Source organism: Lacerta agilis, chromosome 3 (assembly GCF_009819535.1).
Source record: "Lacerta agilis isolate rLacAgi1 chromosome 3, rLacAgi1.pri, whole genome shotgun sequence".
Taxonomy (NCBI): Eukaryota; Metazoa; Chordata; class Lepidosauria; order Squamata; family Lacertidae; genus Lacerta; species Lacerta agilis.
Genome location: NC_046314.1, coordinates 16,029,729 through 16,053,239, shown reverse-complemented (window position 1 = coordinate 16,053,239; position 23,511 = coordinate 16,029,729). Strand labels below are relative to the sequence as shown.

At 42.3% G+C, this 23,511-nt stretch overlaps 1 protein-coding gene across 3 annotated transcripts in view; it reads left to right on the top strand.

The window, feature by feature from the left end:
- WDR35 (WD repeat domain 35) overlaps nucleotides 1–20,546 on the top strand; it is a 39,402-nt gene extending 18,856 nt beyond the window's left edge. For 2 of the 3 annotated variants that reach the window (XM_033142908.1, XM_033142907.1), the window contains 14 exons: nucleotides 32–85; nucleotides 2,306–2,415; nucleotides 3,619–3,829; nucleotides 5,142–5,222; nucleotides 5,337–5,473; nucleotides 10,055–10,258; nucleotides 11,565–11,711; nucleotides 12,923–13,055; nucleotides 14,316–14,426; nucleotides 15,335–15,499; nucleotides 17,634–17,774; nucleotides 18,560–18,716; nucleotides 19,247–19,487; nucleotides 20,293–20,546. In XM_033142908.1, the coding sequence (XP_032998799.1) occupies nucleotides 32–85; nucleotides 2,306–2,415; nucleotides 3,619–3,829; nucleotides 5,142–5,222; nucleotides 5,337–5,473; nucleotides 10,055–10,258; nucleotides 11,565–11,711; nucleotides 12,923–13,055; nucleotides 14,316–14,426; nucleotides 15,335–15,499; nucleotides 17,634–17,774; nucleotides 18,560–18,716; nucleotides 19,247–19,487; nucleotides 20,293–20,446 (2,046 nt within the window). In that variant the 3' untranslated portion in view covers nucleotides 20,447–20,546. The remainder of the gene's footprint in view (nucleotides 1–31; nucleotides 86–2,305; nucleotides 2,416–3,618; nucleotides 3,830–5,141; nucleotides 5,223–5,336; nucleotides 5,474–10,054; nucleotides 10,259–11,564; nucleotides 11,712–12,922; nucleotides 13,056–14,315; nucleotides 14,427–15,334; nucleotides 15,500–17,633; nucleotides 17,775–18,559; nucleotides 18,717–19,246; nucleotides 19,488–20,292) is intronic. The other variant, XM_033142909.1, reaches the window with a different exon arrangement.
- Nucleotides 20,547–23,511: the final 2,965 nt, after the last annotated feature.

Below are 23,511 nucleotides of genomic sequence, written 5' to 3'. Positions count from 1 at the left end.
ATTAAACTTGACATCTCTGATACGGTTTCAGGGAACGAGGGATCCGATTTGTGCAATAACAGCATCTGATAAGACACTTATTATTGTAAGTACCGAATGTGCTGTTTATTTTAATTCATTTATTTATTTAACAATATTTGCATATTCTTTTCCAAGCACACATGGTTCTCTTAACGCTGCACAAGAATAAACTTAGATTTATAGCTGGGCGATATTGCCCTTGCCCTGCTGAATCTAAAAGGCTATATCCACTAGTACACCTCTGGCCAGTCTTGCTGCTGCTGTTCACTGGGAGGCAGAGATGGAGCAGGGAGGTCATTGTGGTACAAGTGCGCCAGCAGAGCCAATCTGGTGCTCCCACCAATGTGTTTCCAATACAGTCGTACCTTGGAAGCCGAACGCCTTGGCTCCCAAACAAATCTGCTCCCGAACGATCGAAACCTGTATTCGAAATAAAGGCGACTGCAAGCCAAGTGGATAACGAGCTCTCTCAGCCGATTGCCAGGCAGCCATTCTCGGTCCGGAGCGCTTCCAACGACGTGCGTAATAAACAGTCTTAGCAGAGATAGCACAGCGTGCCCCTGAAGTGTAAGTCCAATTAAGGCTTCTGAACACGATAGTTCTATTCTAAGTCATCTTTTATTGCAGTAATATATACATCAGCCGAGAGCACATCGACTCCTCCATCTTGCCTTACAGCACACACAAATCAAACTGCGACACAGTTACAATAGCAATACAGAAACAGCAAAAACATCCAGAGTTCAGAACGTCACTTCCTGGGCAGAGTTAACCCTGTGTTAACCTGATTCCACAACAACCTGTAAGTGAGTGTTCTGGTTTTCGAACGATTTTCGGAAGCCGAACGTCCAGCGCGGCTTCCGCAGCTTCCAATTGGCTGCAGAACACTCCTGCAGCCAATTGGAAGCCGAGCTTTGGATTTTGAATGGTTCCGGGAGTTGAATGGACTCCTGGAATGCATTCTGTTTGAAAACCAAGGTACCACTGTATGCATTCTTCTCTGCTACCTGCTGGTAAACAGCAGTGATACTGCTGGAGGTCAGGTGAGTGTCGCTGCCTCACTACTCTGTCCACTACTGACTATGCCTCGGCATACAGGAGAAGGTGCCAAACAGGAGATAAGCTGATTCGAGTCTCAGGCACAAAAGATTATATACAAACAGCACCCGCAGCAATCCCTAGTCTTGTAGTAAGGTTAAAGCTTACTGGGAAATGATATATAATGAATTGAAAAGGATATTTAAAATAAACTCTGGAAAAAAAACAACCCAGAAGCTTTTCTTTGAGGAATTATAGGGACAGAACCACCTAAATGGTATAGAAATTTATTTATGTATGCAACTACAGCAAAAAGAATGCTACTTGCCCCCAAATGGAAAGAAGTAGAAGTCCCAGCAAAGGAAGAATGGATACAAAAACTTATGGAATATGCAGAAATGACAAAACTTACCAGAAGAATAAGAAATCAAGATAACAAACTTTTTATAAAAGAATGGAAATGTTTTATTGAATATTTACAGATAAATTGCAAACATAAAAACATTGGCAGGATTATTGTAATAACCTGCAGTTTCATAAGAGTATATATTTAAAGTAGATAATTAAATGAGCAAATAAAATGAATTTGAATATGCAGAAGATATTAACAAATAAATTTAAGGAACCGCAGAAAGGGGGAAGGAAGTCAAACTTTGAAATGTTAAAGTCGTAAAATTAATGAAATGTATAAATTTGAAAAGTATAAATAAAAACATTTTTTTTAAAATGAAGCAAAGGGTTTCAAGCATGAAAGCGCAGGTTTGGCTGTTCACATGTGGACACGAAACCTCATGCAACACTGGGGAAGTCAGTGCCTGCAAAGAATTTCTTTTGCTGTTTTTTGAAAGGGCAAATCTCAACAATAACCTGCAAGAGGGAGACAGATCACTCTGTTCCTCCTCCACCAGCTTCTCTCATGCACCCCAATCTATAGGAACAGCTGAGCAGTGAGGAAAAGGGGGTGGGGCTTCCAATAAAGGGGGTGTGCCTAAGTCCCCTTTCTCTCCACTGCTCAGCGATTCCTGCTCAGCCGCAGCAATTTCAAATGGACTGAAGGGAAGAGGAAATAGCAGCAATGGGGGTTGGGCTAGAGAACCCTCATGGTCCCTTCCAACTCTACAGTTTTATTCTCCCACACCTTTGGCTCATTCATTTGATAAGACTACAGGTTGCTACCTGTCCAGCACATAAAGAAAGGTACGTTATGCTCATATTTCCTCGCTTCTCAAAAGTTGTTTTTCTCTAGGGTCGAGAATCTGGCACCATTCAGAGCTACAGGCTCCCCAACGTTGGTTTGATTCGGAAGTATCTCCTCAACTGTCGGCCTTATCAAATGTCTCTGAATTGCATTTCCAGGTAAGACAGAAGTTTTGGTTGTAAAATAGATTCTCAACTTTGAGACACAGTCTTTACCAATTCGGAAACATTCTGTTAGCTGAAACATTATTCTAGGAGGCTGAATTTTTTGTAGATTACATATTTTATTGGAGACAAGGGGTGGCATTCAACCATTTCACCCCATCAATGCAAGGATTTCTGCTTGTACAATGGGCCATCTCCCCCCTTCTCCACCCATGCCTTCCCAAATCTGCTCCGAAGGGTTGGGGGGATCCCTTAGAATAGATTTGTGGGTGCACAGGGAGAGGAAGGGGAAGAACATTCCATTGCACAAGCAGAAATTCTTGCACTGAAGGAATGTTCACAGTGAACTATGTTGGATACAACCCAAGGCTTTTAATAGACTGGGGGGGAAAGGGTGAAAAATTAACTGAAGGGGGGTGGTTCTGGCAGGAAATGGGGTTGCAAGAAGGGCTTCCCTTCCTTATATTAGCATTTCGCTCTAGTAACTTCCAGATTGGATTAATACAGTGTGTTCTACGCCATGTTGCCCTTGAAGATGATTTGGAAACTTTCAAGTGGTCCAAAACGCAGCAGCCAGATTATTGGCTGGGTTTGCTTTTTGAACTCTTATCAGTCCATTCTAAAACAGATGCCTCAGCTGCCAGTTTGTTTCCAGGCCCAATTCACGATGCTCATGTTAGCATTCAAAGCCCTAAAGACTTAGGATGCAAAGATCTGAACAACCACCTCATTCCTGACAGATCCTCCCAGGTGTTAAGGGTATTTCTACCCCCTCAAAAGGTGGGGTGGGGTGGGGGAGGGCAATTTCTGTGGCAGCCCCTAAATTGTGGAATTGTCTTTATTCTACAGCTTTCAGAAAATGGTGAAGATTTGCCTCTTTACTCTGGCCTTAGACACCTGAAATGTGTGTCTTCAGGGCTCATCCTCTTTTTGTAAACATAATAGCTGATAACTGGTTTTTAATTCTGAATTTTAAATTGCTCTAACCTGTCCTGGGACCTGCTGGAGAAGGGTGTATTCTAATTTTTTTATTATTATCATTATTACTATGATGTTGAAAGAAACCTCAATTTGGGAATTCAATGTTTACCCGTTAATATGTAGTTCTATCTATGCTATTTGTGACTGAAATTCTGAGACAGAAAGTTGATAAAGAAGGACTATTTTTGTTTTCCTTCATTCTCCCTTCATTTTCAGCCGTCTCGCTATCATAGACATGTTAGGAATGCTGGTTTTCTTTGACTTGGACACCCGAATAACAGACAGTTCAGGAAGCCAAGCAGTAGGTGAACAACTCAAACTGGAACGCAAAGATGTTTGGGATATGAAATGGGCCAGAGATAATCCAGAGTTATTTGCCATGATGGAGAAAACGAGGATGTATGTGTTCAGAAACATGGATCCTGAGGTACAGCAATAAGCAATAATTAAATACAAATATTTTAATTGGGAGTCCACAATCTCCCATTGCATTTTTGGGGGCTGGAATAGGAGGAAGGTAGTTGGCGAGGTTCTCTGCAGATCCACTTGGATATCATATGTTCTTTTAGCACATTGTTTGTCATATATATTCCTTGGTTGATTGACTAGGAGTTTTTGTCAAGCTGAAAGCAAAGTGAAAATAGGTGGAAATTCAACAGCGATTAAGGGAACAAAGTGCCTTCAGCACCTAGTATTTAAAGGTGGTTGTTACTATTATTTTATTTGAACCCTACTCATCTGACTGATTTTCCCCAGCCACTCTGGGCAGCTTCCAACAGATATAAGAACACAGTAAAATGTCAAACATTAAAAATTAAAAATTCCCCTATACATGACTGCCTTCAGATGTCTTCTTAAAGTTGTATAGTTATAATATCTCCTTGACATCTGGTGGGAGGGTGTTCCACAGGGTGGGCGCCACTGCCGAGAAGGTCCTCTGCCTGATTCCCTGTAGCTTTGCTTCTTGCAATGAGGGAACCACCAGAAGGCCCTCGGCGCTGGACCTCAGTGTCTGGGCTGAACAATGGGGGTGGAGATGCTCCTTCAGGTGTACTGGGCCAAGGCCATTTAGAGCTTTAAAGGTCAGCACCAACACTTTGAATTGTGCTTGGAAACATACAGTCAGCCAATGTAGATCTTTTAGGACCAGTGTTATATGGTCACCAGTCTAGCTGTGCTTGCAGTTCTCTGAAAATTGAGATATCTTCCATGAATTTGTCTGATAGTTGCTTAAAGTCATCTTACCCTTAAAAGATGTTACCACACCTTGGTTAATTACAGTTTAGAAAATGTTACAAGCCTCTCCATAGTTCTTACAGTTAAGACTGAAAGCTTCAAATGATGTAGCTGTTCTCTGTAGGAATGGTGCTCCAGCCCCTTGAGGATTTAAACTGCAAATGCAGAAACAACAGCAATACTAGGCTGACGCTTTCTAAAAGCTGTAAGGAGCTCCACAGGCTTCCCTCTGCATTTCACAAATACAGAGGGAGCACAAATATGAGGTTGCGTGAGTAAGATAAATTGAGTAGGCAGGAAAACCGGTGATAACATTGCCAAAGTCTGCAATCCTGTGCACACTTAAATGTGAGTAACAGCACAGTTAGGTCTCTCTGATTTCAGTGGGGTTTGTTTCCTAGGAAGTGTATATAGGATTGCGTCCTAAATGGCATTGAAAGTGGTGTCTGAAATGCTGCCAGATAATTTTGATTTGCTGATTATATGGTAACTTGTATTTTAAGGAACCCCTTCAAACATCCGGATACATTTGCAACTTTGAAGATTTAGAAATCAAATCTGTTTTACTGGATGAAATATTAAAGGTAAGTTTTAGATTTCTCCCCTCCCCCCTTTCTAAAAACATTCAGTTTATACAACAGTGGTTTTCAGTAGAAATGAGCAGCCACTAAACTTTTTTTTTTTTGCATATTTTACAGAATCCTGAACATCCTAATAAGGATTACATACTTAATTTTGAGATTAGATCACTACGAGATGCACAGGCGATTGTAAATAATGCAGGCATTGCAGAGTCTGCCCAGTTCATTGAAGAAAATTCACACCCAAGGCTTTGGTAAAATTCCATTTTTTCCCTAGGTTTTCTTTCCTATTTAGAGGGATTATATTCTTACGGCTTTTCAGGGTTAAATCTAGGTTAATAAAACAGGTTTTATTAGCTGAGGATTTGGACTGGTATCTATTATATAGGAAAATAATCTCAGTTTGATGTGAAAACATCCAATAGTAGTAAGAGCCGCTAGCTAAATTTGACCTCCTACGAAGGTCAAATTTAAACATTTGCTGCTCATGATGTGTCAAAAGTGTAAATAGGTCATGTAAGAATTGGTGCATGCAAAAGGTCACTTGACCAGAGAACAAGCTGGTCATCACAAACACTCTTTTCCAACAACACAAGAGACGACTCTACACATGGACATCACCAGATGGGCAACATCGAAATCAGATTGATTATATTATCTGCAGCCAAAGATGGAGAAGCTCTATACACTCAGCGAAAACAAGACCTGGAGCTGACTGTGGCTCAGATCATCAGCTTCTTATAGCAAAATTCCAGCTTAAACTGAAGAAAGTAGGAAAAACCACTGGGCCAGTAAGATACAATCTAAATCAAATTCCTTATGAATACACAGTTGAAGTGAAGAACAGGTTTAAGGATTTAGATTTGGTGGATAGAGTGCCTGAAGAACTGTGGATGGAGGCTCGTAACATTATACAGGAGACAGCAACGAAAACCATCCCAATGAAAAAGAAATGCAAGAAAGCAAAGTGGCTGTCCAATGAGGCCTTACAAATAGCGGAGGAGAGAAGGCAAGCAAAATGCGAGGGAGACCGTGAAAGATACAGGAAATTGAATGCAGATTTCCAAAGAATAGCAAGGAGAGACAAGAGGGCCTTTCTAAACGAGCAATGCAAAGAAATAGAGGAAAATAACAGAATGGGAAAAACCAGAGATTTGTTCAAGAAAATTGGAGATATAAAAGGAACATTTCGTACAAAGATTACCACAATTAAGGACAAAAGTGGAAAGGACCTAACAGAAGCAGAAGATATCAAGAAGAGGTGGCAAGAATACACAGAGGAATTATACCAGAAAGATACGGAGGTGTCATACACCCCAGGTAATGTGGTTGCTGACCTTGAGCCAGACATCCTGGAGAGTGAAGTCAAATGGGCCTTAGAAAGCCTCGCAAACAACAAGGCCAGTGGAAGTGATGATATTCCAGCTGAACTATTAAAAATTTTAAAAGATGATGCTGTTAAGGTGCTACACTCAATATGCCAGCAAATTTGGAAAACTCAGCAGTGGCCAGAGGATTGGAGAAGATCAGTCTACATCCCAATCCCAAAGAAGGGCAGTGCCAAAGAATGCTCCAACTACCGCACAATCGCACTCATTTCACACGCTAGCAAGGTTATGCTTAAAATTCTACAAGGCAGGCTTAAGCAGTATGTGGACCGAGAACTCCCAGAAGTGCAAGCTGGATTTCGAAGGGGCAGAGGAACCAGAGACCAAATTGCAAACATGCGCTGGATTATGGAGAAAGCTAGAGAGTTCCAGAAAAACATCTACTTCTGCTTCATTGACTACGCAAAAGCATTTGACTGTGTCGACCACAACAAACTATGGCAAGTTCTTAAAGAAATGGGAGTGCCGGATCACCTCATTTGTCTCCTGAGAAATCTCTATGTGGGACAAGAAGCTACAGTTAGAACTGGATATGGAACAACTGATTGGTTCAAAATTGGGAAAGGAGTACGACAAGGCTGTATATTGTCTCCCTGCTTATTTAACTTATATGCAGAATTCATAATGCGAAAGGCTGGACTGGATGAATCCCAAACCGGAATTAAGATTGCTGGAAAAAATATCAACAACCTCAGATATGCTGATGATACTACCTTGATGGCAGAAAGTGAGGAGGAATTAAAGAACCTTTTAATGAGGGTGAAAGAGGAGAGCGCAAAATATGGTCTGAAGCTCAACATCAAAAAAACTAAGATCATGGCCACTGGTCCCATCACCTCCTGGCAAATAGAAGGGGAAGAAATGGAGGCAGTGAGAGATTTCACTTTCTTGGGTTCCATGATCACTGCAGATGGTGACAGCAGTCACGAAATTAGAAGACGCCTGCTTCTTGGGAGAAAAGCAATGACAAACCTAGACAGCATCTTAAAAAGCAGAGACATCACTTTGCCGACAAAGGTCCGTATAGTTAAAGCTATGGTTTTCCCAGTAGTAATGTACGGAAGTGAGAGCTGGACCATAAAGAAGGCTGATCGCCGAAGAATTGATGCTTTTGAATTATGGTGCTGGAGGAGACTCTTGAGAGTCCCATGGACTGCAAGAAGATCAAACCTATCCATTCTCAAAGAAATCAGCCCTGAGTGCTCACTAGAAGGACAGATCCTGAAGCTGAGGCTCCAGTACTTTGGCCACCTCATGAGAAGAGAAGACTCCCTAGAAAAGACCTTGATGTTGGGAAAGATGGAGGGCACAAGGAGAAGGGGACGACAGAGGATGAGATGGTTGGACAGTGTTCTCGAAGCTACTAACATGAGTCTGGCCAAACTGCGAGAGGCAGTGAAGGATAGGCGTGCCTGGCGTGCTCTGGTCCATGGGGTCACGAAGAGTCGGACACGACTGAACGACTGAACAACAACAACAAAGGTCACTGAGGACCATGTGGTACATTTTCCTTCTCAATCCTCAGGCGGCTTTTGACCTGCATCGTGGGTAGGTAAGCCGTTTCAGCAAGCCCAGGTAGCCTATTTTAAAGGAGAGAGAGAAAAGAAGCAGAGAGCAGTGCAGACGTCAGATGGGGAACCTTCAGAAAGGAGCAACCCATCTAGGCGATAGCTGAAGCAACCTTTTACTGGAAGACAGAGGACATTCCCACCAAGCAAAAGGCAGCAGGAGGTCAGAGGGACATTAGGGCCGTCACTGGACACGCAACTCTGCAACGCAACTCTGATTAAAGCTCCAAAGAGCCACACGCCATACCTCTGCCCTGCCTGGACAGATGCCAACCACAGAAATGCCTGGCACGTCCAAAAGCATTAGAAAAGCCCAGTGGAAGAAGGGCAAATATCCACCAGGTTCAGGTCAGGCAGGATGTAGAGATTTCTAATACCTCTACCTAGCAAGAGTGGTGTCCAGAATGTAAACGTTCCTCCACCTTATATTTGTTAGTTGGATTAAAGACACCTTATTTCACAGCTTGGCAAAGGGTTCATCTACTTTCCTTCCTCTTTTTTTTTTTTTTTTTAAAAAACCCCTACAAATTTTAGCATAGACTGAAAATTACATTATTTATTTATTTATTCATTCATTCATTCATTCATTCATTCATTGAATTTATATAGCTCCCTATACCTGGAGGTCTCAGGGCACTTCACAGAACAAAATCAAAATATAAAACCACAAAATATGTAATCAAAATAAAAACAACATCCCAATAACCCCCCTCCCAAAAAAAGAGCACCACATTTTAAAAGGGCATAGGATGTCTACCAAATCAACCAAAGGCCTGGCTAATAAGGAATGTTTTTGCCTGGCGTCTAAAGGTGTATAATGAAGGCACCAGGCGAACTTTCCAGGGGAGAGCATTCCACAGATGGGGAGCCACTGCAGAGAAGGCCCGTTTTCGTGTAGCCACCCTCTGGACCTCTCGAGAAGGAGGCACACGAAGGAGGGCCTCAGAAGATGATCTCAGGGTCTGGGCAGGTTTATATGGAAAGAGGCGGTCCTTGAGGTACTGTGGTCCTGAGCCATTTAAGGCTTTGTAGGTCAAAACCAGCACTTTGAATTGGGCCCGGAAACTGATTAGTAGCCAGTGCAGTCGGACCAGGATCGATGTAATATGCTCAAAGCATCTGGCCTCTGGATTCTGCACCAGCTGAAGTTTCCGATCCGTATTCAGATGCAGTCTTATGTGTAACGCATTGCAGTAATCTAACCTGGAGCTTACCAGAGCAATAGACAACAGTAGTTAGGCTATCCCTGTCCAGATAGTGGCGTAGCTGGGCCACCAGCTGAAGCTGATGGAAGGTACTCCTGGCCACTAAGGCCACCTGAGCCTCGAGCGACAGCAAAGGATCCAGAAGTACCCGCAAGCTGTGAACCATTGACCTCCTGTCCTCCCCTTCTATGGTTTCCATATTTACCCTTGAATGCTGCATATTTCACATCACTTCCCTTCCTCTTTTGCTCTCCCAGGGGATTCCAAGAGATTGGCACTCATTCCAGGAATTCAGGAGGCCTGATTCTCTCTCCCATAACCCATCTAGAGATACAGACAAGCAAAGGTGTTCACACAGCAACTTCCCCTGAACTAGATATATCACTGTCCTCTCAGGGTTTTAGATGTCCTTCTCAAATAAGCTTAGATTTTTCCACCAGGGATGATGCAAAACCTTTGGAGGTTTCTGGGTATTGCAGAGACCCTTCATCTGCACACCCAAAGCTTTTCCCACCCCCCCAAACCACGAGCTCTTTTGGGCATTGCATCCACCTTCTCAGCTTCTCTTCTATATACTGCTTTGGCTCCTTCTGCAATTCGGCCACGAATATTTGTTAAGCCTGTTCCTTATGAAGCTGTTTTTTCCAGGTAAGACATCTGTGTTCTTTATACAGGCGACTGTTGGCTGAAACAGCTCTCCAGAGATTGGATCTTGACACTGCTGAGCAAGCATTTGTGCGCTACAAAAATTACCAAGGTATCAAGTTTGTCAAGCGTCTTCTCAACCTCCAGAGTGAATTACTGAGGCAAGCCGAAGTGGCAGTTTACTTCGGCAAATTCGAAGAAGCTGAAAGAATGTATTTGGACATGGACAGAAGGTAATTTTCTAGGATAAATTTGAATTGACAAGAGAATCCCCCGAGTGCACAACAGCACAATTGATCGTGGGAGAGCTGCTTATCTTGAATGAGTGAATTTAGGAATTGTGAGCACCGCACAAACCATACTTGCGTTTCTAAATTTCAAGTCTGCATAACTCAAAAGGGGGAAGACCAATGAAAAAGAAAGAATACCAGGCATGGGGACAGAACTGGGATAGGTCAGGCAAACCAACAGAAAAGTGATGCAGGCACAATGTAGACTAAAACATCTGTTTGAGGCCTAGTAAGCTGCCTTGGTGATGATACTGTGCATTTATGTAAAGCTTTACAATGTTCAGAGCAATTCCAGACATGCTCTTCGTCATTCTTATAGCAACCCAATATGAGGCAGGCCAGTTAATATTCCAGGTGCGGGCTGAGGTTTAGCAAGAGTAAAGGACCCCTGACAATTAGGTCCAGTCGTGTCCGACTCTGGGATTGTGGCACATTACTGGCCGAGGGAGCCGGCGTACAGCTTCTGGGTCATGTGGCCAGCATGACTAAGCCGCTTCTGGCTTATCTTGTAGATAACCTGGTGCTAAACTTCAGACAGCTTCTAGGTCATGTGGCCAGGATGACTAAGCCGCTTCTGGCGAACCAGAGCAGCGCACGGAAACGCCGTTTACCTTCCCACCGGAGTGGTACCTATTTATCTACTTGCACTTTGACGTGCTTTCAAACTGCTAGGTGGGCGGGAGTTTAGCAAGAATAACTTGCCAAAAACCACCCGGTCACTTCATGGTTGAGATACAATTTGAACATTTTGGCCCACAGCTCTGTACTTTCAGAAACCTACAGGGCTGCGGGGGGAGAAAGAATGTGAGAGGAGTGAGTATAATGGAGTGAATGTGGAGGAAGAGGAGTGAGTTCTTTTTTTCTTTTTGGAGGCAGTGGGAGGGAATTAACTATGCCAACTCTCAGGCTGACATAGTTTCTGGCTCTGTTTGAGAGCGTGCAGATCCTTGGCTGTCCTTGACACACACCTGAATCACCCCATCTGTGGCCCTGCCACCAAAGGAGGACCGGCAGCAGGACAACCATAGCAGTGGAAATCTTCGTCACCATCCTGCCATGGTGGCAGAAAGTGCTGTCCCCTGTCGCAGGGACCATAGGCTTGTGTTCTGTTGTATGTTTTTGTTTCATAAGCCACCTTGAGATGCTTCTGCCTTTTCAAAGTGATCTAAACGTACTTTTAAATAAAGCATTTTAGAATTGGGTCTCTTTGTATTTCGTGAAGCTGCATTTTTGGTTTTTATATTTGCAGAGACCTTGCTGTTGATTTGCGAATGAAACTAGGGAATGGATTTCGAGTAGTGCAGCTTTTGCAAACGGGCTCGGGACACGGAGACGACAGTCTCCTTGAAATGGCACACAATGAAATTGGGGACTACTTTGCCGATAGACAGAAATGGTATGTTCGTAACTTGACACTATAAGTGACAATTGCTGCCTCCTGTCCAAACTGGGGACTTACCGTGCTTTTCCGTCTATAAGATGCCCCCTATTTAGGGGGACTCCGATTTAAGAAAATGATGGGACATCTATCCACGTATAAGACGTCCCCAAATTTTGGACGTTATTTTATAGGGGGGAAACCTAGTCTTATACACGGAAAAATGTGTGATTGATGAATTAGTTATATTAATTAATGAATTTATTTGATGATATTGTACAATATCATCTGTTATATGAAATGTTTAAAACAGACAGGAAAATGGTTTTGAATGTACGTTTAAAGAAGACTGGAAAATGTTTAATGAAAGTATGGATGAAAATTGCGTTTATTTAAAAACGCTGGTAGCATTAAGATAAATTCAACAGTGTAAATAAGTTTTGATGGATGTAACAATGGATTACTGAATGGATTAGTTCATGTAAAATATGAAGGGATGTATGGTTTGCAAAATGAACCACGGAAAGAGAAGGAAAGTCATTGATTTAAGGTTGTTTAAATGAATATTTTGAAATGTAAATTAGAGCAGTGTTTTTCAACCACTGTTCCGCGGCACACTAGTGTGCCGCGAGATGTTGCCTGGTGTGCCGTGGGAAAAATTGAAAAATTCGAAAGATTTTTAAAAAACAGCCAAACAGACCCAGGTTGCGCACTGAATAAAATATTTTGTAATTTTTCATATTTCTGTTTACTTACTATTTCATAATAAAGTAATTATAAAATACTTTCTTTGTTTTTATTTGATTCCTATTCAAGAGAATTACTTTATATATAGTCAATATAGGCACAGAGTTAATTTTTTTTAACATTTTCTAATGGTGGTGTGCCTCGTGATTTTTTTCATGAAACAAGTGTGCCTTTGCCCAAAACAGGTTGAAAAACACTGAATTAGAGAATATTATATATATATATATATATATATATATATATATATATATATATATAGTGAATTTATTTGAAAGAGACACAAAAAGCATTCCATTTTAAAAACTTAGGCATAAGATATATTCTGTGGTTTTCCTACTTCGTTGCTGGTGCAATTATAGATCCTTTTGTAGCACTGACCTTAGGAAATTAAACATATTGACAATCTGACAATAGCAAGCCGGTAATATTAACAGATAATCAGAGATCTGGTTTCTCTCCCACCTATGCCCAACTTCTTATAGGACAAATGCTGTGCCATATTATGTACAAGGCAGAAACCATGAACGTTTGGCTGAATGTTACTATATGCTGGAAGACTATCAAGCGCTAGAGGATTTGGCTAACTCACTTCCAGAAAACAACAAATTGCTTCCTGTAAGTATGGAAAGCTACTTATTGTGAATTCTCACCCTCAGGTTGTAATTCTGTACATGACTACCTGGGTCTTAAGAACATACGAAGAGCCTGCTGGATCAGGCCAGTGGCCTATCCAGTCCAGTATCCTGTTCTCACTGTTGAAAGCTAGACACCTGTTGGAAACCCACAAGCAAAATTTGAGCACAAGAGCCCTCTCCCCTCCTGTGGCTTCCAGCAACTGGTGTTCAGAAACATTGCTGCCTCCAGCTGTGGAAGCAAAGCATAGCCATCTGAGTAAACATGCAAAAGATGACGTTTTGTGGGAGGCCTGCAGCACTGCTTGTTCCAGCAACACAAGCATTTTTGCTAGCCAGATGGAACAACCCCATCTCTCCTCCCCCTTTCATACTGTTCTGGGGGTTCTCCCCGACCTTCCAAGGTGGATTTTGGGGGAAGAGAGAGGGTCGGAAAGCCGTGTTGCACCAGCAGGAATGTTTGTGCTGGTTTCTTCTGCTAGCATGCCAGGTGAGTTCAATCTGGGCCTATGGTTCTGCTTGTCAGAACAACCTGACTTCATCCAGCAACTAACCACTGGTTTACACAAATCAGATCTTTTATGTTATTCATCCTCAACCACATTTTGAATTTTAGAAGATGGTGACAACACAGACATATTTGATAGAGTGTCCCTGTGTCCTTGTGTGTGTGTGTGTGTGTGTGTGTGTGAGAGAGAGAGAGAGAGAGAGAGAGAGAGAGAGAGAGAGAGATTTGACACAAAAATATCCTTGGGCACTCTTCAGAGCTCTAAATTTTCTAATACCAAACCCCGGTAGAAAGAATGTCAAATGTTAATTATTATTTTTTAGGGGACACAGGAAGAAAAGTGGCACATTGCTTATCATAAGGGGGGGGGGAGTATATCCCAGCTGATCGCTGCATTAAATTTTATTGATGTGCCTAAAATATGGAGAAGATGGTAGAGTTTCTGCTAGTGACTACATATGGTAATGATATTGTGCTTCTACATCCATCAAATGAACAGATGCATCTGACAATGTAGTCTCCTTGTTAGCATATGCCATGGTGAATTTATTAGTATCAAAGTATCTGCAGTTGGTATCTGTAGTTTAGACAATACAGACATAGGGTGATAGCCAATTTAGTCATACTCGGAGCAGATCCAATAAAGTCAGGCTATACTCTTGAGTACAACTGAATTGGCAATCACCCTAATAATGATCTTCTGCAGCTTAATTATGCTTTTGGTGTCTCCTGCAGGACATAGCCCACAAGTTCGTTACTGTGGGTATGTGCGAACAAGCTGTAGCAGCCTTTCTCAAGTGTAACAGACCCAAGGATGCAGTAGATATCTGTGTAAATCTCAACCAGGTAACAATATAAGCCCAGTACAGGAGTTGCTGAACTGGAAGGTTGTTTGCACATTAATTTCATTCTAATACCTAATAGTGGTTCATTCTAATATCATTTCCCCCCAATAGCCAGGATTGCTTTTACATAATAACCTCTAATAATCAACTGATTTCTACTGACCAGCTGCTTACATCCTCCTATGCTCTGTGTCTGAGGGCCAAGCCACAAATTGCATAAGGGATCTGAAATCAGAACTCCCAGTAGCCTTTTAATTTCCCTAAAAGCAGCTGGCAGAGTGGAGAAACACAATTCAGATCAGGACTTACAACAGTGTAGATGTTGCGATGGAAAGTGTTTCTACTTTCCCTTGTGCCAGTTCCAATTCCCTTATGCACAGACTCCCCAAGCTGCTATTATATGCCTTGGAATCTAGGCAGGTATTTTGGGAATTAACACAGGCGAAAGGATTAGACCAGCCAATGCCTCTACGTAGCTCCATCTTGATTTCAGACATCGTGATATATTGGTATCTCCTGGTGTTTAGCTGGTGATATATCACAATGTTAAAAACCAGATATCGCCCAGCGCTAGATGTGGCTCTCTGCCCAAAAGTGGTTCCTCACCCTGAGTCTTTCAGAAACTTTGGCAGTGCAACACCTTTATCCAGCACTGTTTTGCCACTGAGAGTACCAACAGAAGCTACATTGATTCTGTCCCTGAGTTGTGTCCCAATATTCCACCACAATAGGTTTTACCAGTGGCCTCAAAGCCCTAAGGCCTGAACCAATTTTCTCCAGCAGCAGAGCTCTTTTGCTTGAGACAGTGGACCTTTGATTGATATAGATATAGATAGATAGATAGATAGATAGATAGAGATATATAAAATTGTATTTAATTGACTTAACGTTTGTTACCTTTGCTTCTAGTGGAGTAAAGCTGTTGAGCTGGCTAAGCAACACAATATGAAAGAGATTGGCTCTCTACTAGCTAGATACGCTTCTCAGTTATTAGAAAAGAACAAGCCCCTTGATGCTGTTGAGTTGTATCGTAAAGCCAACTATTTCTTTGACGCTGCTAAGCTCATGTTCAAGGTATGGTTATTGTGGATAAACTGTCCAATATATGCGTGCATTTTTTGATAATATGCAATGCTAATTAATTAAGACGATTTACGTTTTATGTTGGAGCTTTTGGTTTAACTTTGCACAACGATGCTGCTTCTGTTTCTGGGAACAAATGTATGCATTTCTAATTGTATGCTGTAGCGTTTATCCAGTGAAGCCTTTTATCTGGGCTTTCAAGCACACAGGGGTGCATGGCATGTATTTTCTGAACAGCAGCTCCTCACTGTCTGTGTGACTTTATCCACACAGTTCTCTAGATGAGCGCTTACAAGCACATAATCAGCATACTAAGGCTGCAATATTTTCAGCAATACATCAGTAGCTCAATGCATTTAAGTTTCAAGTGAAGATTAATACTCACTGGAGGAAGATTAACCTCTTAACAAAGGAAAGCTGCACAGAACTGCCAGCTTGTATCTAAATGTTTGTTACTTTTTTGTTTCAGGTTTTGTTGTTGTTGCTGTTGTTGTTGTTGTAAAAAATGGAGTTTATTTCCTGTTCATATTTTAAAAGGGGTGGTATTTTGCATTTGGGGTGGAAACATGGGTTGCATCCAACCAAGTGTGAGTGTAAGGGTTAGGTAGTTCCCCACCCTATTCTTTCCTATTGAATGACAGCAAACCCACAACAACAGAGTGGGATGCGGCATTCAGAGCTGCTGGGTTGCTCAAAATGAGCAGCAAGGCACCTTTCAGAATTAAACCTGGACCAAAGCTTATCACTTTGAAAATGGCAAAAGATATACCACCCATCAGTTGACATCTTTAAACCAGCTGAAGCTTACCTTGACACTATTGGCCAGTGGGAGGGATCATCCCTGAAGAGTCCAGGAGAGCTTCAGTAAGCTTTATAAAAGGGCTTTGCGGGCTCCATCAGTTCTTTGGAAGAACTGCAGCTGGCTAAATGTCAAAGAAGAAGAAGAAGAAGAAGAAGAAGAAGAAGAAGAAGAAGAAGAAGAAGAAGAAGAAGAAGAAGAAGAAGAGTTTGGATTTGATATCCCGCTTTATCACTACCCAAAGGAGTCTCAAAGCGGCTAACATTCTCCTTTCCCTTCCCCACAACATTTGCTGTCCAATGCATAGGGCCAGACTGGTTTCCCCATTACCATGAGGTTCTTTCTCTCAGGGGCCCTAGGTGACCTTTCTGGTGGCTCAGGTCACAGTGAGCTTCCTTTTAACCCCACAGTCTCAGGTAAATTGTAGTTGGAGCAAAGTGTCATTTTAAGGATCGAGGTGAATAATAAGAAGAGTTTGGATTTGAGATCCTACTTTATCACTACCCTAGGGAGTCTCAAAGCAGCTAACAAACTCCTTCTCCCTTCCCCACAACAAACACTCTGTGAGGTGAGTGAGGCTGAGAGACTTCAGAGAAGTGTGACTAGCCCAAGGTCACCCAGCAGCTGCATGTGGAGGAGCGGGGACGCGAACGCGGTTCACCAGATTACGAGTCGACCACTCTTAACCACTACACCACACTGGCTCTCTATGAAATATGAAAGGTGCCTCTTAGACTCGAGAGCCTCCTCCACCCAAAGTGACAGAAGAAACTTTGATCCTGCCCTGTTTCCTCTCCTCTTGTGGGGTAGCCAGCTGCTATGGGAAGTACAGCGCAGTGGTCAGGCGTGGTGGAGCGATGCCAGTCCACCGCACTTCCAACAGCGGCATTGCTGCCACTTACCAGGGCAGTGGCAAGGTTGGGCTGCCAGGGAGCACCAGCAGGAGCAATAGATTGGTTATGTCAGTGTGCTTGCACACACCCAACTTCACCCCCCAGGAAGTTGCATCGCCCCAGGAAGCAGCAGCGACACCATTGTTGGATGGGCAACAGAGCATTACTGTTCCACCATATTGGTTGCTTCCAAAAGTGGTGATGCAGCTGCTCTTGCCTTTTTTCCAGCAGGGTAAAGGGGAAGATGATTAGCAGCAAGATTGGCTGGGGTTTATAAATAAGGTATAAAGTTGCATCTTGTTTCATACTTTCTATTTCATGAGCCTTAGGCTTTCACTCTCAAGCTGTAGTAGACAGAAAACAAAAATAAACTCCATCTTTTTGTTTTTTGTTTTTTAATGGTGCATTTCTTTTGAAATTTCTCTTTAAAAAGATTGCAGATGAAGAGGCTAAAAAGAGGAGCAAGCCTTTGCGTGTAAAAAAGCTCTATGTGATGTCAGCTTTACTCGTAGAACAATATCACGAACAAATGAAAAACGCGCAGAGGGGAAAAGTCAAGGGGAAAATTTCAGAGGTATGGAGCCTAAATGCCTGATCGCCCACCAAACATGAAAGCAAGTCGCACCTTTTCAAGACGACGTTTTGAAAAATGTCTCTAGAACAGATGGCAACAAATCGATCTTTCTCATATCTTTTTTTAAATGGTTGTTTAGGACAATATGTAGAGAATAGTTTCACAAAGGTAAAAGATCCAGAAAAGGGTGTTAAAGGGTTACAGGCAGGATTGCAGCAGAAGCCTTATGCCGTCATTTCCTCTGCTCACAACTCCTGTAGAAGAGCTCACCCCAAAAAAAATTCCCAGCGGCACATCTCACTTAGCATACAGGAGAAAGGGCAAAAAACAGCTTCTTGACCCCTTTGCTGCCATTTCATTGTGCACAGCGCCTCCGCCTCCTGTTGGACAGGCCCCACTCACCTATCAGAGTTGGCCCACTGGGGGTCTGAGGGGATTAAAGGCCAGCGGCCAGATCTAGTTTCTCACCTGTGGAATATGGGAAAGCCAATCTCTGCACCAGAGCTCCACATCCAAGCAAATGTGTTTAGTTTTAGGATACACTTACCCTATTCAGTGACCGTGAGTTTGGAGGAGGTAACTTAATTGTTATTTAAGAGCTCTCTGCACTGTGTGCGTTGCTGCTTCATTCAAAAGACATTGGCAATGGTATTGCATACAGAGTTTGAAATTCACTTAGAGGAAGCCGCCTTCACTAGTGAAAACTGAGAATGGGCATTATGAATTAATAGCACAAACTATTTCCCCTTCATGCTTTCTTCTCTCTCTTCTGTCTTTGCTTCCAGGCTACTTCAGCATTAGCCGGTTTGCTCGAGGAAGATGTTCTCTCTTCAGACAGTCGCCTGATCGATAACGCTTGGCGAGGAGCTGAGGCTTACCATTTTTTTATACTTGCCCAAAGGCAGCTTTATGAGGGTTATGTAGATACAGCAATGAAGACTGGTAGGATTACTTGTTGTTATGAACCGCTGGGTAGTTTGGTTTAAGATCCATCATTTGTGGGATTCCAAAAGCTCAGGTTGCAGCTTTTGAATGGATTAGACATGCGTTCCTTAACCAAATTGCCCTTTTATCATCTGTAAATCAGGAGATATTCTCTTACACAATGGGAATCCCATTAAAGCCCCTACATACTCCCAAGTTCTTTGGCATGAAGATCTGATCTGACAAAACCTTGTCACTTTTACAGTTAAGGCACTTGCTCCAGTCTTGCAATTCAATGCCAGTGTGAGAGCTCTAATATTCACAGAAGCTCCCTCCTACTAAAGGATTTTCCTGTTTAACTGGAGGAGCTGATCCATGCACGGAGCTCCATTTTGTTTGCACCAAACCATTCCCATTAGCACAAAGGGAACTCTGTACAAAGAGTGTGGACCAGGCTGAATGAATTACAATAATAGGATTCATGTACTTCTACTGCCTATTTTAGTGTGGCAAGCAAGTATGCTGAGATCTCGTTCTCTTGTTTGCAGCCCTTCACTTGAGGGATTACGAAGACATCATTCCTGCAGTAGAGATCTATTCCCTGTTGGCTCTTTGCGCATGTGCCAATAGAGCCTTTTCTATCTGTTCAAAAGCTTTTGTTAAACTGGAATCTTTGGAAAACTCTCTCCCAGACCAGAAGCACCAGTATGAAGAGCTTGCCCTGCAGATATTCACAAAACACTTTCCTAAAGATAACAAGAAGTCAGAGTTGGAGGGTCTTCTTGAAGAGTAAGCTTGCTGCTTTTATTCCCGTTATGGCTAAAATAGAATATATGCTGTCTCTATGAGCTAAAAGTAGCTATCCTGTATGTTGCAATTCATGTTTAATTTTTGATAGAGGTTGAAACTCGAACTCACTACCTATTCATTAGTAGCACCCGGACATGTGGTTGCTATTAATCAGAAATTTGCTAAACCACCTGACAAAATGCAATAGTACAACTGGTTTGGGAATCTCTCTTTTTAGCTTAGTTTGCTTACTATAAAACTAACAAGGCATGAGCTTCAAGGATCTTCAAATTTGACCACTGAGCTGATTCATAAACCACTGGAAATTTCAAGACAATGCTCAGCGCTTTGTGTTGTTCTCACAAATAAGATTTTTCTGACATATTATGACTATATCTGCTAATAGTTGTCATATACCTGTCTTATGATTTACCAGCTATGCACCAGGAGAATATGCACATATTTTTTTTACACGTAGATACAAACTTTCTCTTTTTCTTTCATTCCCTTATATTTTTTCTTTATCTATTTCCCTTCTGTTTCCTTCTTTATCACCATCTTTTCATTATTTATCCTTGCTTGCTTAAGATATTTACAATGTTTTACAAATCAAGGAAGTTATATACTGTAATTTTTCTAAATTAAAAAACAAATAGCTGTACACTGGTGCTGTGAACAAACATAGCTTTGAATGGAACAGATCATATTTTCACTAGAAATAACACTGTTCAGTATGAGGGACACTGTAGGTGGTCTTCTTTAAAAAAAATAAAAATAAAATTCCACTTTGTGTTTCTTTTAACAGGGGAGAAGGGAAGCTGCCAACCTGTGTGGCTACAGGAAGAGCCATCACAGAGTATCAGTTTTGGATGTGCAATATCTGCAAGCACTGTGTACAAGCCCAAGAAATCAGCAATTACAATTTCTGCCCTCTCTGCCACAGCTCAGTGGCCTATTAATCATAGGAAAATGTCTGCGCTGTTATCGGTATGCACAACAAGTGCAAATGTATGTGGTGTGAAATGCTTAGAAGGCCCTGTTGAGATTGTTACGGGGGGGGGGGGGGAGAAACAGAGAAACAAAAGCTATCTAACCTTTTGCCCATCCTCTGCAGAATTGAACTATTCCAAATCCTTTCTTTAAAATAGCCTCAGCCTGGGAAAACAGTGGGTTTTTATTTGTCTGTTTTATTTTTAGTGTAGCTAAATAGCTTCCAAAAAGATTTGTAGGTGGTCGGTGGAGGTGAAGTCTTAAAGGAAAGGATTTTGTGATGGGAACCAATGTAAAAATAGCATTGATTTTATGACAATGACTAACAACAAAAATCTGGTATGACTTTGGTAAAAATGTCCTAGTCCAATTACATTTCACATAAAATTATTACACAGGTGCCCCTTTCTAAGCACAATACTGAAAAGATTTAGTTTAAGGAGCCAAAAAAATACTGAGATTTAAACAAGGGTATCATGTTTATCTAAAGGAGCATACATGGATTGAGTATTGGTTGTGACCTATACCGTGAACTTATGAAACTTTGTTATCTAAACAGTTCAAAGGCAATTGGTAGGCTGCGTCCATATAAAAAACCTATTCAGTGATCCAGTCTGTGCCAACAGACAACATATGCTACTGCAGCCTTGGCACAGCTCAGTCAAATCATATGCTCTCTCAGCACCTTAAAACTCAGTCGGATATGCCAGGACCACAATTGCTGGAGAAGGGACCTTAGTTCTATGGAAAAGCTCAGGCTGTGCATGCAACCCTTTGCAGTTTCAAATAGCGTGTGATCTCCCATGCACCCAGGCAGGCTTGCGAGAGCCAATCAGAGAATGCTGCATAGACCCTTCTCCCTGCCAGCCTGTAGCAACCATCCGACCCCTTTCACCTGATTCAGCGGACTTCATTGTCTGTTCCTTCCCTACAAACTGACAGCGCCATCCACCACTGCACCCAACCCACATGTGCATGAAATTTCACCTCCTCCTCCTCTGCAGAGTTACATGGGACATCAAGTTTCAGCGCTGCTTACAATGAATCCTGCGGTTCTCCAGCAAGTGTATCTTTTGAGTACCGGAATGCAATCTCAATTCCTCCTGGACCAATTCCTTCTGCAGCACCAGCGGCAGCAGCTGCAAAGAGCTATGGAAAATACAGAAGTGGCAAAAAATGTAGCGAGAAGAAACCATGTGCGTCGACCGACTTTATCACTTTAGAGTTCATTAAAAAACATATTTACTTGTACATTTAATTATCTATATGCAGGTGTAGCAGTTATTTTTGGCGTTCTGCTTCTGTATGTTTTTTGTATGGAAAAACGTGTATTATTTTGTAACAACATTTAGCGAACCACTTTCTTTATGGACTAAAATGGTTATGGATAACGCCAATATGGTTATTTGTTTCTTAAGGAAATAAATTATTGTATTTCTTTAATATTCCTGCAGCATGTTGCCTTTTTTCCAGCATGTGGTCAAGATAGTTTCAGCCAAAAGTTGTCTCTCCAAACTCCTCTGCAAGTCTCTCTGGCCTCCTCCAAGCACCCCTTACACCTTCCAAGCTCCTCCATCTCTTCTGCTCCCAAACACTCTCAATGGCTGCTGGGATTGATGGCTGTTTTATCCTGTGCATGTCTTTTTCATGCCGTTTTCTTATTCCCCCCGCATGCCACCAGCAGTAGCCATTTTGCTAGTAGGGGTGCCCCTGTGAGTAGCTTCTGCCCACCCAACATTTGAGTGGAACACTCCTTGCAGACGTGATTTCTCTGCCAACAGCAAATTTTCCCCACTGTCAGAGTCAGGCAGGACTGAGCAAAGGGTGGCACTGTTGTCTAAACCACTGAGCCTCTTGGGCTTGCCAATCAGAAGGTCCCAGCTCCTGCCAACCTAGCAGTTTGAAAACACGAAGTGCAAGTAGATAAATAGGTACCACTGTGGCGGGAAGGTAAATGGCATTTCCGTGCACTCTGGTTTTCATCACGGTGTCCCGCTGCACCAGAAACGGTTCAGTCATGCTGGTCACATGACCCAGAAAGCTGCCTGTGGACAAACGCCGGCTCCCTCAGCCTGAAAGCGAGATGAGCGCCGCAACCCCAGAGTCACCTTTGACTGGATTTGACCGTCCAGGGGTCTACCTTTTTACCCTGCCTCTCCAGCATGGCAGATCAGGGATTTGTATTGCTCCACCTCTGCTGTTGTTGCTATCATCATCATCATCATCCTCTTTGGTAACATGTTGTAGTTCTGTAATAGTGGGGAATTTCTTTACTTTTAAAATGTTTTTGGAGAATATTCAAGGACTAAAGGAGGGGCATCGTGCAGAATTCAAGGGTAGGTCACTCCTCCTCGATAGACAATTCCCTGGCCACGCAGTCGTGGCAGTTTGTTTGCTCTTGCCAAGTAATAGCTAAAACATATTTATGTATCCTTAATTACAGTGCCCACCACCCAAGCCGTACGCATTTGGTTTACAGTCTGTCAGCATTTCCATTACCCACACACACCTCCCAGAGGTCAATAACTTAAGCCATTAAAAAACTGCATCAGCAGGAAATTTGATATACAGGCTACCTAAGCCGCAATTCCTTTTCCCCCTACTCCGTGAAAGAGGAGAAATATTTTTTGCTTTCCGTAATTTATGGCAAAACTCTTGTCATCTGCTATCTTCAAATTGGCCTGCGTCCTGAAATTAAGCTGTCGGGGGCCGTCTGTCAGTAGCTAAACACTCAACCACAATAAATAAGGAGCCAAAATACAACCGTCAGCTTGTTGAACGGTCAGCCATTAACTGCACAGGTTATTCAACCTTTAATAGAAAGAGTTGAATTAAGCTTTAGTTTAAAAGCGCCATTTAAATTCTGAGATAATAAAGGAGTCATTACTCTTCCTTCTTGGCCTCAGGAAGAGTGAATAGATTTTCTACTTGTTAAACTTGACGGTCTCCACCAAAATAAAACAAAGACTCAGAGCCACTAAATCACAAAACCCTACCGTTAGTCGTGCCGACTTTCAGCTCACAGTTGATATAC